At 41.7% G+C, this 14,624-nt stretch overlaps 1 protein-coding gene across 1 annotated transcript; it reads right to left on the reverse strand.

Annotated features, from left to right (window-relative positions):
* Nucleotides 1-1,882: 1,882 nt before the first annotated feature.
* On the reverse strand, nucleotides 1,883-14,289 carry LOC140354092 (alpha-1A adrenergic receptor-like). The gene is made up of 2 exons (XM_072438938.1): nucleotides 13,256-14,289; nucleotides 1,883-3,078 (listed from the first exon to the last, which is right to left on the reverse strand). The coding sequence occupies exons 1-2, from the start codon at nucleotides 14,196-14,198 to the stop codon at nucleotides 2,516-2,518; spliced, it is 1,506 nt and encodes a 501-aa protein (XP_072295039.1). The 5' UTR covers nucleotides 14,199-14,289; the 3' UTR covers nucleotides 1,883-2,515.
* Nucleotides 14,290-14,624: the final 335 nt, after the last annotated feature.

A 14,624-nucleotide genomic window follows, 5' to 3' on the forward strand; every position in this document is an offset into this window, starting at 1 on the left:
TGGCTACGATTTTCCACAGTCTGGCATAAGACATATCCACCTTAATATCACCTTAAGAATGTTCTGTTGTATGTTTTAACTTTCTATTTCCATGGAATCATGTCGGTGACTTTCCACCTCCAGAAAGTTATCACTTCAAACAAAAATCCATAGAATGAGATTTTCAATAGAAGAACAAAAAGTGTAAAATTATTGCTTTATGTCAATAGTCTAAGGAATAGAGGCAGGTGCCCTCCAGCTGCAGCAAAGGAAACACCTCGCTTTTGCCAAGAAACAATCATCTTATTTGCAGTGTAATGTATTTATTTGGGACACTGGGCAAGTAAAAGTCTTCTGGGGAAGAACAACACTTGAACTGTTTAAAATATAGACTCGTTTGAAGATAATATTCATATCACTTTTTATAATGTATTGTTAAAAGGACATTAATATTAGAAATGCTGCAGTTAAGTGCTTCCACATATTCATTTGTCCAATGCGCTGGTGACTAAATCCTTCTCCAACAGCCAACTTTATAGGTCCAATTCATCTGTTTTCCCACACTAAGCAAACAAGATAAAATAGAGTTGAAGAAGGATAGATCTGCTGGAGATGCAGTGGCTAATGGGGCCGGGCGGGACTCCAGACAGATTTGAACATCAACAGATTGAGATTTGAGGTGTCCATGCTCAAAAAAAAAAACACAACAAACAGAACCAGAAGCAGAATCCAGCAAAGAAAAGCCAGCGTCAAGCCAAGCCGTCTGGAGAACATTCTGCTGAGGGTCGGACGCAAAGCAACAGCTCAGATTATAATGGACAACACGCCGACACATCACACGGCAGACAGACAGCAGAATATGGACTTGGCAGGAGTTATGTCCGAAACGCCAGCTGTCCGCTGAGCACTTCAGGCTGTACCACATCATCAGGAGTCCCGGGGCTCTGGATCTGTGCAATGATGACCATGATGAGCAGGCTTTGCAGGAAGGGAATAACAGAGGAAAGCGGTAATGCCAAATGAATGATGATGGCACTTGTCTGGAAGAAAAACTTTATTGTATTTGGCATAAATCTCTCCAAAGGCAACACCAGTCGAAAGAGTTAATCAGAGGTAGAAAAATGTGTACCGGTACTCAAGTAAAAGTACAGTTACATGGCTGTGGATGTACTCAATTACAAGAGCATGTGAAAAAAATCAATCAAACTCAAATCTTGATATTTTTCAATGGGATTTTAGAAGCAATTTTGATCATACTTTTATACCAAACGTGATACTGTGTAAAGTGAATTTACCAGTTATGAATTGCACTCTGCATATTACCAGAGCTCAGAGTTTGGGGGTTTAGAAAGCTGGAGAGACAGAAGTGACACGTGGATTAGGACAATTGGGATTTGCAGGACAGTCGGCCAACACAGTCATTCCTGTGATTTGAATTACAATTACAGTGTAGAATTTTACTCAATTACAAGTACATGGTAAAAATCGACTCAAAAAGTACAATTACCCTGAAATCGACTCAATTACAGTAACTTGAGTATTTGTATTGAGTTGCTTTCCAGCCATGGATTTAATAGCCTTGATTTTCCTTGTCAAAACCTTGTGTGGGAGCTCACAGAGAAGTGCACAGCTTCAAAGAAGAGGGCATAAGGATGATCGGTGTGTGACCTGAAAGGATCAAGTCAGTTATAACAGTATTATTTGGAAGGATAATACTTTAGTGAATTGGTTGCACTTTAATAGATGCCAAGAAGAGATCAACTTAATTCCGGGCCAAAGATGACAGACATTTCCAATGAACAACAGCCTCAGTGTCTTTGTTCTGTCCACACTGACTTCATCTTAATGAGGATGGATAGACAAAGCTTTCAGAAATCAGATGATTAAAAAATAAAAATCCACAACCTTTGAACACAATTTTATTCCTGTCTCAATCACATTCTGGTACAAACAGCAACAACATCTTCAACACAAGACATCAAACTTATATCATTATTGTGCGCACAGTTTTACTTAATATATACCACATATTATGAACAAATAAAGTGAATTTGTGACAATGTAATGAAATCAACCAAAGGACATTTTAAGTTCAAAGTACATTTATGTTGTGCCGAGGATGTGATGATCCCTCTGCCTTGAAATAGTTCTTAACATTTCATGCATTTCCCCGGATGTCTTTCTATCCACTCTTTAAGCCTACAGTAAATGGAACATAGGTTTACAGCAGCAGAATTAACATCTCCATCAATTATTGACCACAAACAGATGTCTGACCGCCGTGTAACAGGCATCGGGGTGGCCTTTTGACCACTCACATGACAAACCCCATTATCCAATGATTGAACCAGTTTGGCCCCAAAGTGGACAAGTGATTTTGTAGAAGTGTTCACGTTCTTCAGGGCTCAAAAAGGTCCAGGGAAAGACAGTGGAGAACAGACGACGCGTGATCCCGCATTGATGAATATTAAAGTCACCGTTCACCACACAGATCTCTGACCACCGGTTCAACAGTTACACCTGATCAGTGTCCAGGTCACACTATGTCCACTGTAGACACAATGCTGTCTTTGTTAATACCTGGGCTGTCTCTAAATTTCCCAAAGGTGAAGGAAAACACGTTCACAGGCGCGTCCTTATGCTTCCCTCTGGTCACCTCTGGTTTGACCACCACGGGCTCACAGTCCGTGGGCGTCCCGGGAAGCAGGTTTGGGGTGGATGCGGTCGGGGTGCTGGTGCCCCACAGGAAGAGCGCCTCTCCCTCGGGACACGGGGGCAGGCCTTTGCCCAGGTAGCTGGGACTCGGGCTGGCGGAGGACAGGGTGTGCTGGCTCCCGTTCAGACAGCCGGAGTTGTGGTCGGCGGAGTCCTTTCGCGAGTGTCCGGACGAGGTGAAGTTGGACGAGCGGTAGCTGTAGGCCTTCCACCCCGGGCGCTTCCTCTGGTGGCACTGACAGCGGAGGATGCGGATGAAGGCCAACTTGAACTCACGGTTGTAGCAGGGGTAGATGATGGGGTTGAGGCAGCTGTTGAAGTAGCCCAGCCAGAAGATGACTTTAAATAGGACCTCAGGGGGGCGCAGCTGCACGTTGAAAGAACCTAAAGACAAGAGACAAGTGAGCGCCCAAGAAAGTCATTCTGTTGTGCTGTTGGTGTTGTGTAATCGTTTGTGTCTCATGTTACAATCACCTTTATCAAATCAAATCAAATCAAATTTATTTATAAAGCACAATTCATACAAACTGCAATTCAAAGTGCTTTACAGAGTTTAAAACACAATTCAAAACAAGTAATAAAGTAAAAACACAATGCAGTTTATAAAAATGTAAAACAGTGTACATTAGAGTAAAGTAAAGAATACAAATAACGTAGCATTTTAAAATCTTAACTTATTTCAACCAACTTTATCTGCATTCTATTGATACCTCATGTTTTTATCTGTTTGTGATTTGAATGCATCTTTTCCTGTTCTGCATATCACTTTGAATTACTTTGTGTACTAATTGTGCTCTATAAAACTTCTCTTGCCTGGCCTGACAAGTGAAATCCAGCCAAAATAGTAGAATATTGCGCAATTGTACAATCAAAGTTTCCAGTGTTTTGGTGCTGCTCAAAATAGCGCATTATCTACCATTACATTACAACATTGTATCTGCTACATTCACACCAGCAGGGGGCACCAGTTATTTGGGAAACGATGCCACTAACTACAAACAGTGTCTATATCTTGTGTATCTTGAATTCTGTTTTTAAATCTTGAAATTTGGTTTAAATCTCAGTAGTAAAACTATATTTAAAAAGTTCAGTTTGTGCTTTTTTCTCTTTGGTTTTAACTGCCATTGAGGAACACATTAATTGATTAAAACTCATCCACCCACACTCATTTGTTGTTAACAAAGCACTTGCGCCACAGGGTTCTTCTCTTTTTAGAATAACTTACAACATTAAAGTAAAAAGCCAAACCTTGTGAATAAAAACGAGAAACAAAGTGATCAGTGGCAGAGAAGAGACTTGTGCAGTTACATGTTTTTACATCGCTTTAATTCTAAAAAAATATAATCTGAAGTGAAAAACTGTCACTTGTAAGTCTGATTTCAGTGCTGCAGCTGTCATTTGGCAGCACGCACAAAGAAACAGGAAAGCGTGACAGATTGAGTGCTGCTCAGTCGTCTGTCCAGTCAAACGAAGAAGCTTGTAAGAAGTTTGTAAATTCACAACATTAACTGGTTAGTTGCATAACTCCACGGCCAATACTAATTAGGATGCAAAGAAACATTCTCTAAAAAGTTCAGTTTTAAGTCAAAGTTGATCCCATAACAAGGTAACTTTATTTTAGCCTTCTGTGATTTCCATCTTGATTTAATCCTGATTTATTTCAAACCAGTCTTGAGAACAGGCCCCGAACTAAAATAATCCCTCTATGTTTATTTAGTCTCATTTGATAAAGATTATTTTAGGAACATTGTGGGACAACATATCTATAATGCCATATTATTATTGGGGTCACAATCTGTATTTTCAATAAAAGCATGTTATTTTAGGGACATTGTGCCTTCTCTGTGTATGTGGGGGCCCCTTCATGTCTGGAGGCCCCTGCTGTAAATGAACCATGCGTCTCTGTGGGGGCCATTCCACACGGGCCCATGTTAAAAGAGCAGGAAACCACTCTCAGACTTTCTGCAGACAGACTTATTTGTATGTTTAAGGTTTTGTGTGAACATGCTCCATATTTGTGTCCCTTTAAGGCATTTAGGTTGAAAGGATATAGCTTGAACAATAGTGCAGAGATAACAGCAGTGGCTAACACTCACGAACAACTTTCAACCTTCTGCAAAGAGAGAGACTTTTGCACCTCCTTCCTCTCCACCTTACGAACAGGAACATCTTAACAAAACAATGCATCCTGTTATTCTAATTGGCCGACGTGTGGCCCCGCTCGATCCACAATTTCATACCTTATTGATTAAACTGCCTGGATTTCAAAAGGACAGCAGCGTTATAGTTAATTGGTGAGCGTGAAACCGTAACGAGGATCTATTTTGGGGGCGCTGGCATGACAGAGTGGAGATTGGTGCGCTCACCTCTGTCCTGCCACTGTCACCTTTAGTCTCCCTCATCGTTCTGACACTTTTTCATTATTGTTTCAGCCTCTCAGTGACTCTCAGTTACCCTCGGAGCGAGCAGACCAGGCCTGCTGAAGAGGTCCACGGCGCAGACACAGCCTCAGTATCAGTTCCCAAACACAACCACCCGGAAAGAATTGCCTAACACCTCCAACTAAGCGTTCCCTCCTCTCAGCACCCATTGTGCAATACACAGTGTCTGTGCCGGCTGCAAATGTGAAAATGTGTCAGATTAAACAGTCCAGACACAAATGAGATTTTAAAACAATCGTTAATCAAGAATAACAAGTGACATGCACTGTCCTTTAACATAGCAAAACGACTTAGTATCAGACTGAGGCACTGGGCGGAGGAGTGAATGCTCTTCACACTTGTTCATTTTACTATATTTACTACAATTTACTATCTACTACAATAATTGACAATCCTTGTAAAATACTTTTTGGTATTGTGGTGCCATTTACATATTTTGATCAACAGTAAAACTTAATTAAGTTACTAACACGCTTTACAAATTGTTTATTCAAACTCCCAAATCACAACTACATTCAATATTTGATGCAGTTTTTGTACCAATGGCCTTGTTTGAATGTGCAAGCCAGAAAAAATATTGTAAATATCCTTTTCCTAATGAACTGTGTACAATGTAGAAGCAATCATTTAAACAGATGAGTGATATTTTTCATTGCGGCTTCAAATGCACTATCAACTGAAGAATACCTCATTGAAAAAAAGTGTCATCATGTAATCAACAGCTCGGTCATTCATAAAACATTCCTGGCCAGACATTTAGGAAACTATTTCACATGTGAGATCACTGCAATTGTGGAAATTGCCAGACTGTTTGATAAGTATTTTTGATTCAGAATCCCATTGTCAAGTAGGTTCCAATATTTTAACTTTTTTTCATATTATTCTGTTTTTGTTGATGATCCAAGAACTACTGCAATGGAATAGCTCATATTAAAAGTGGGGAATGTATCAAAATTTATTAATTTTAGTATAAGATAAGATAAGATAAGATATTCCTTTATTGTCCCACATGGGGAAATTTCATTGGTGCAACGCAGGTAGATACAGAGGTAGATCCAGAAGAACAGTATTGAGTATGTCGTAAAAAAATGCTACAAAATAAGCGGAAAAAAATAAATTAGAAAAGGTGATGTTATATAAGGGGGATAGATAAGTGATATTTCTGCACATTTGTGATTAATTTGACAAACATTTCACATTTTTCTGATACTTAACCCTCAATTAATACATTTAAAGACATGTTTAACACATTTCTGTTGGATTGACATAATATCGTCTGAATATTGTAATTTTGTAAAACAAAAAAACAAAAATCAAAACAAACCAACATGCAAACATCTCCTATTGCCATTTTCGTGATACAGATTGCTTGTACTCAGATCTACTTCTACTCTGGCTCGGTTGCTTTGTTTTACGTAATGACACATGTGCAGTCTGCACTGTCACATGTGAAGAACTAACTGCAGGGGAAGAAGAAGAGTAATAACCGGTGTTAAACAGGAAAGCCCAGTCTGTGGGCGGGGCATCCCAGCTCTCTGTCAGGTTAGCTTTTACAAATATACATTGAGGTCACTTTAATAAAACTCAATAGACAAAATAAATAATAAGGAAAAAAAAGTCAATCAGAGTAGAGTAGGTCTTTTGTAACATTCTGTTTATTCTATTATGGCACACAATAACTACTGCAATTACTGCGACGAATATTGATATTTTTGCTTCCTCACGTTGAGAGTAAGGCTGAGCGATATGGCAATAAAAATGTAATGTGATCTCATCTTTGGGACTATCTGATTTTGGGATAATTTTGCCACATGATTTTACTTTTTCTGTTCAATGCATTTTTCTGTTTAATGCAGCTCAAACACAGACTCTTTTTCCCCACACACTCCTCCTGTTGGTCAACCCCTGTAAGGCTCTGAAAGAGTGCTGCCTGGATTTAATAAATCAAAGGGAACTTTTTCCCAAGTACTTTATTTATTTCTTAAAAGCAAAAATAAAAAATACACAAAATTGTTATAAAATGGAAATTGCGGTCTGGCTTTAAGAAAATCGTACAGTGCCAAAAGTGAGCACTGTTTTGTTTCATGCCTACTTTACCTGTCTTTCTTTCCTCTCAATTACTTTTTCCTCTTGTATTATAGTGCTGCCAATTTTGCCAGTTAAATTACTTTAACATGTTGTAGATGGATAAAAAATTACGCTTGAGTTCTTTTCTTCTTTGGGAGTAAGTGAGGCAGCATTTTGGAACCATTTCAGGTCTGATGTCGGAGCCGCAAGGGACTCTCAGAATGCTGGCCTTCTGGTGGTCCCAAGAGTCTCTAAAAGTACTGTAGGAGGTAGAGCGTTTAGCTACCAAGCTCCTGTGTTATGGAATCAGCTCCCGACCCATGTTAAATATGCTGACACAGTCTCTTCATTTAAGTCCAGGCTTAAAACGTTCCTCTTCGAAATCGCTTATGGTCAGACTAGTTAGGAACAGAAACATAAACCCACAGCTTCAGCTACGCTGCCCTAGGAGTAACTATACTGGGGGAAGTATGACAGCTTGAGCACTATCCTCTTCTTCTTCTGACTACTTATGCTATCAAACAATATTTATTTTTTGATTCCACTTGCAAACTGTTCACCGCCTTCTTTTCTTTCTCTCACTCCTGAGGACCTGTGGACCCAGATGCCCCTCCCCTGGTGAAGTGGTCCCTGCCCTGTGTGGACGGTCCCTCATCTGCCTGAGGAGTGGGTCCAGCTCGCCCCCGACGGTCCCTCATCTGCCTGAAGAGTGGGTCCAGCTCGACTCCGACGGTCCCTCATCTGCCTGAAGAGTGGGCCCAGCTCGCCTCCGACGGTCCCTCATCTGCCTGAAGAGTGGGTCCAGCTCCAGTCTCCTCGTGTCCGTCTGTCCGTCTGTGAGAGTCGGATCTCTCCTTCACTGGAACTCCTCCAGGTTTCTACGCTTTTTTCCCAAAGAGTTTTTTTTTGTAGTTTTTCCTGGCCGAGAAGGAGAGTCTAAGGACAGAGGACCCTGGGACATCGTCCCTCGCCACCACAGACATTGTCTGACTCCATCGCCACCACAGACATTGTTGATTCATTTCTCCCTGTGGCCCTCAGAGGCAACTGTTGTTGTGATTTTGGGCCTTACAAAAATAAATTGATTTGATTTGATTTGACTCACTGTAACCTCAAACATTCTCATTTGATTCTTTACTTTGCACCACTTTTTGAAGTATGTGTTGTTTTTTATTTACTAGGACATGACAACACCAAACACATATAAAACTGATTTGACTCTGCTAACACGTAATTGTCCTAAGAATACACTAACTCTACTGCTGAAACATAGCTTACCTTCAGTTTTAGTTTAGTGCTCTAAAAGGTGCACTATAACTTTTCTGGAGGACGTTTTGCCACTTGTCTGTCTCCATAAAGACAGAATTATGCATTAACATATCTATCATGAATTTATTCTATTACAGATGTTTTTATTGCTCAAAATACTGCTAAAACATGTGTTCTTACTGTGAGTAGGCTCGCCTCTCCATAGATCTGATCTTTGTCTGGTGGTCTCCTGCTTGTCTCCATGGAGATTAAATGTTTTTTGCACATAACAGTACCAAGAACTAAGTACCTATAATGCCCCAAACCCAGTGCTGATAGTGGCTTTAAAATGAGCACATGTATAGGGTTTTACAGCTAAATGTATTGTCGGTAGTATAGTTATTAAGTATTAAGTATTTTTCTTTTCAGCTTCATTTGAGCACTGTAAACCTGCAATTAAAACTGTGGCGCACAAAAGGTGCACAGTTATTCAGAACGTTAGTTGCAACTGACTAATTAAGAAATGTATTGTTGGAGCCAGTGTGTTCCAGCAATTAAACACATTTCCCAACAAAGGCTGTGTCGTACATGTGCTTCTGTTACCTAAAGGTTCTTGGTCTGACTGGAAAGTACTTGCTTCTTGCTGCCACAACTCCGTAAAACTGATCAAGACACCACCCTCATCGGGCTCATCTCGGACGGGGATAAGTCTGTCTGCAGGAGGGAGGTGGTCCGGCTGGTGTCCAGCCGTAACAACCTGGAGCTCAACGCTCAGAAAACAGTGGAGATGAGGATGTGGACTTCAGGAAAGTCACAGCCCCCCAGCCCCCCTCACTATCACAGACTCCCCCATCACCACTGTGGACTCCCTCTGCTTTCTCGGCACCACCATCACCCGGGACCTCAAGTGGGAGCCCACCATCAGTTCCCTCATCAAGAAGGCCCAAGCAGAGGATGTACTTCCTGCAGCTGCTGAGGAAAGCCAAGCTGCCAGCGGAGATGGTGCAGTTCTACACGGCCATCATTGAGTCCATCCTCACCTCCTCCATCACCGTGTGGTGCGCTGGAGCCACAGCCTGGGACAAACAGAGACCACAGCGCATTGTGCACTCTGCTGAGAAGGTGATCGGCAGCAGACCTCTCAGACATCTCTGCAGGACATGTACATCTCCAGGGCTCTGGGACGAATAGGTCGGATCACAGCCGAATCACTCTGGACAGGGACTATTTGAGCCCCTCCCCTCAGGCAGGAGGCCACTCCCCTCAGGCCGGAGGCTACGGTCCACCCAGACCAGAACCTCTCATCACAAGAACAGTTTCTTTCCCTCTGCCGTTGGACTCATGAACACTTATTAAACACCTGCCACTTTAACTACGATTTAATCAATCACTCACTGCACTGTTCACTTTCTGCACTACATATGTAAATCCAACTGTCAATTCTGTGTACAAAATATAGACCCTGCAAACGTGCATCACGCGAGGACTGGAAAAACAACAAAAAGTACTTTAATTAATTAAGTAGGTTAATTTCTAAAAAAAACACAATAGATGATTATAATACCATGCTGTGGATTATTCCAGGCAAAACCACTCTATTTTATCTCCATTGGGACAAAAATGTACAAAGTACACTTTTAAGTAGAGGTGTGTTCCTGAAATGACTGTATAATTTAAAATGATTTAATTGAAATATTGTAACATTTTGCAAGAACAAATCACACACCAGAAAGTTCATAACTTCAATCCATTTGCTTTAGTGTTTTGTTCTTTATCTTTTGATTAGTGAAAACAACAAAAAACTAAACAGATTTTATGGATGAATCGAAACACATTCAAGTGAAGCTTTTCCCAAACGCATTAGTATGCAGTGGACTGATTGCTACAAGAGTAAACATGCATATGTGTAACTCCAGACTTTTGTAGTGTGTCTCCCTCAAAGCCCCAAGGCTAAACTCTCTGCGCTCTGACACGGCATAGTGATCCTGCCCCTGGTCAGGAGTAATGAGCTGAAGCTAACAGCCCCAAGCATAAACAAATTCCTCCATCACCACAAGAAATGTATGTAGTAAGCTGTGTGCCAATTCACAAACACAATTTAAGCCCTACAAGTAAACAAGGAAAACAGATAAATAATCAAACAGACTGGGCTTGTTTTGTTGAGAATGCTCTCAGCTAAATAAAGCATCACTAGCCCTTGTGCTACCCTAAAAGATAGTGCGAAGGTTAAAAACACTTTTTTTCTTTTTTACCATTTATGTAACATTAAACAACAAACATAAAACAAAAACACAACACACACACACACACAAAGAGGTTTTCATGTTGTGGAGGGAGGACCGAGGCATTCTACTGCAGACGCCAGTGGGTCATCCAGACCCCAAGCAAGCTCAAGGGCTAGAATTCCCAGTTTCACAGCATAAATTCGTCTTTAGAAACAGCAGAAAGCATTTGCCATATGAATATTCATATATATATTTTTTCAGGTCTGGGTACAATATGTTTATCATTGTGAGGTGAGCCTTGATTAAGGTCTGTAGTTTACAGTCATTAATTATATTTCTCCAACACTAAGATAAGATAAGCCTTTATTTGTCCCACAATGGGGAAATTTCAGTGTTGCAACACAAAGTAGGTACTATGAAGCCCTTCAGAGTTACATCATTCAAATGTCAGGTCTATTTGTTATTACCATTACTTAAAGGGACAGTACATAACTTTATAGCTAAAAGAAATTACTAAAAGAAACATTTTTTTCCCAATTTTGAAAGGTTTTATTGCACTCAAAAAGTATGAAAACCTTTGTCCTATCTGTGAGCAGGCTCGCATCTCCACAAACCTGACTTGACCTTGTGGAGGAGCCTCCACCTGTTTGTTTCCAGAAATGTTATTCCTCTAGCAATAACATGCCACAATATGGCATAAAACATCTATGCATAGAATGCATTTTTTGGGCTGTAGGTTTTATTGGACAGGGCAGCATGAAATGTGGATAAGACTGGGATAAGACATGCAGCAAACTCTCAGAGCTGGATTTGAACCTACAACACCACAATCTGTCCACATGGCATACCTGTGTGCCATCCCCTCAGCGCAGAGTAACACTGATTTAACTTTCTATTTCCATGGAATTATGAAGGTGGTTTGCTAAAATAAATACATTTGCAAAATAAATACATTTGATATGTTTGCCCATATAATCCTGTAGAAATATACTTACTCTTCATAATTAGGAAAATATGTATGATTGTGCTTTTACATGTATCCTTGTTCTGCCAAATATCTTCTAGCTTTCTGGGATACCCAACCTCGCATGTATCTGACCGCAGCAACAGTTAATTTCCTTTGGAGTTTGTAAAGCAGCGTGGAGCCCCGTCTCTGAGGACCCAGAGGCCATGAGATTAACTGGGCTAAAGTACAGGGGAGGCCACTTACCCTTCCTTTGGCACACAGAACATATGGAGCGGTTGTACATACAATTGAACAGACTTTGATAGCTTGTAACATTTGGGAAAGCTTGTAAAAATTCCTGTAAAAGCCTCTTAAATAATATCACATGTGCACCACTGCTGCCCCATCAAAAATAAATAGTAAGATTTGACTGTTTTGTAATGTTATTTTATTGTAGACTCATAAAATAATAAAACTGAATCAACAGAAGCAACGTTGGGTCTGGATGAATGCTAAATATATGGCTGATATTTTTGCCCCCAGTATATAACAGCCATATTGTATATCAAAGCCCACTCTATAGTTGACAATTTGGACTAATAAATGTTACTCAGGAGGATTCAAGCCTGGGCTGTGATTCATGAAGCCTGCAGCCTTTAAATTTCTAACTCTGTCTTTGTCCAGACACACATTTGAATGACATTTACTGCAAAACTCTTTAACCTCGGCAGACCCTGGGAGGAAATATTTTGATATGTGGAGTTTAGATAGACACAGTGCAAGTGTTTAAGTGGGACTATAGATGAGATTAGTCTCAAGAGATCATATATTCTATAGTGAGTGTCCAGGGTCAACAACGTTTCTGAAGAGGACATAAAGACTGCACTTGGTCTGAGACGTCATTGAGTCTTGACAGAATTATGCATGGTAAATATTTTTTTTGCTATGGCAGGGTTTGTGGCCCATAAGTTTTTATATGAAATACTCCCCCTATTCTGTGCTGCCTGGTGGTTGATTGGTTAAAGCATCAACACATCAGCTGGCTGCACTTGGAGCCAGCTGCAGTGTTGAGAGTTCGAATCCCGACTCTGACAATTTACTGCATATATTCCCTTCTGTATCATTCCCCATTTCATGCTCACCTTTCCTGTCTAATGGAGCCTTCGGGCCAAAAAAAAGAGATAAGAATAAATAATACTCCTATTCTTCATAATTTTTCACACAAAATGTCTCTCAGATCTTTTCAGACCCAACCGTAAATCATTTAAGTTAATCAAATTTTAATTGTTGCCAGGAGCATTTGATATAGGCTATCATTTATAATGGAGAAAATTGAATATTTACAATTACACATAAATAGTAAAACAATTAGCCATGTCAAAATGAATTTGTGACAAATATGAGTTCTTTCAATTAAGGTGGTTTAGCAGTAGAACATTTTATGAAAGCATGGGGTCATTTTGTTACTATAGTTTCTTTCAAAATACATGAGACGTCTGTGCAGTTAATCAGAGTTATGAAGGGAGCAGATATAAGTGACAATGTGTGTGTGTGTGTGTGTGTGTGTGTATGTGTGTATGTGTGTGTGTGTGTGTGTATGTGAGTGAGTGTGTGTCTTGACCTCTTGAACTCACCAATTGGTAAAGCGACAAAGAAAGGCAGCCAGCACAGCGTAAACATGCCCACTACAACACCCAAAGTTTTGGCCGCTTTCTTCTCGCGGGAAAACTTCAGAAGTTTGACAGTGAGAGAACTTCTGGCTTGATGCGCGCGCCCTTTGCCGGCCGTGGACGCGCTCGCATCATCGTTGACCTGCGAGCCCTTGTGTATCCTCATAGTCAGCTCACTGGAGTTCATCCTCTCTCGCATCACTCCCGCCTCCAGGTTCTTAGTAGTCCGTTTGGCGACGATGTACACGCGGCAGTACATGGCCAGGATGACCACGAGCGGGATGTAGAAGGAGCCCAGGGACGAGAAGAGCGCGTAGAACGGCTCCTCGGTGATCAGGCACACGGTGTCGTCCGGGGAGGGCGGCTGCTTCCACCCGAGCAACGGCCCGATAGAAATGACTATGGAGAGCACCCACACGCCCAGCATGGCCAGCAGTGCGCGCTTCTCTGTCACGATGCCAGGGTACTGCAGCGGGTGGCTCACTCCAATGAAACGGTCAATGGAGATGACGCACAGGCTCATAATGGACGCGGTGCAGCACAAGACGTCCAAAGCCGCCCAAATGTCACAAAACACGCGCCCGAACACCCAGTAGTCCAGGATCTCCAGAGTTGCGGACACCGGCAGGACCATGGTGCCCAGGAGCAGGTCCGCGATGGCCAGGTTGATGATGAAGTAGTTGGTCGGTGTCCGCAGATGCCTGTTGCACACCACGGACAAGATGACCAGGATGTTCCCGGCGATGGCAAACGCGATGAATGCCCCCAGCACCAAGCCCAGCGGGATAGCTCGGCTGAGGACCACCGCTGTGTGGTTCCCCCCGGAGCTGTTCGGTGACGCAGCCGCATCCAGCCTCGAGGAAGCGTTTTCCCACAAGTTTGTGACATTGTCAGTGCTTCCACTCATTTTGCCTCAAGAGCTCCTCCATATCAGTCCTTAGAGCAGTTTGAACCCGATGTCAGAAAATAACTACAACACAGTCACTAAGTCTGCGTGGTCAGTGCATGTTGTCAGAGCGCTGTCATCCTCTGGAGAGGCTCAAGGTGAAGTGTGGGGGTCTCCTCTCTCCTCTCAGCGCGCACTGCCCCGACCAGTGCACGGACCGGAGCAGCGCGCGCATGACGCACAGCCCCTCGCCAACTCCAGCGCATTTGCATTATTCCAGGCGATTGAGAGGAGAGGTGGTGTGTGGCTCATCTCCATTACCAAAGACTTATTTTATGAATAAGAAGCAGTGAAAGCGTTTTGGATACAAATATATTAAAATATTCACTCCATGACTGACCGAGAGTCCCCCAAAACTCTTCTGCACGTTCCCTGAAGAAAATAAAC

The sequence above is a fragment of the Eucyclogobius newberryi genome, unplaced genomic scaffold (genome assembly GCF_026437365.1).
Source record: "Eucyclogobius newberryi isolate DKJ021-1_F unplaced genomic scaffold, fEucNew1.0.hap1 SCAF_11, whole genome shotgun sequence".
Taxonomy (NCBI): domain Eukaryota; kingdom Metazoa; phylum Chordata; class Actinopteri; order Gobiiformes; family Gobiidae; genus Eucyclogobius; species Eucyclogobius newberryi.

Coding starts and splice junctions, on each gene's coding strand:
- LOC140354092 (XM_072438938.1), bottom strand. CDS start 14,198: ATGAGTGGAAGCACTGACAATGTCACAAACTTGTGGGAAAACGCTTCC. Junction 3,079..13,255: donor CTTTGTCGCTTTACCAATTG/GTGAGTTCAAGA, acceptor TCTTGTCTTTAG/GTTCTTTCAACGTGCAGCTG.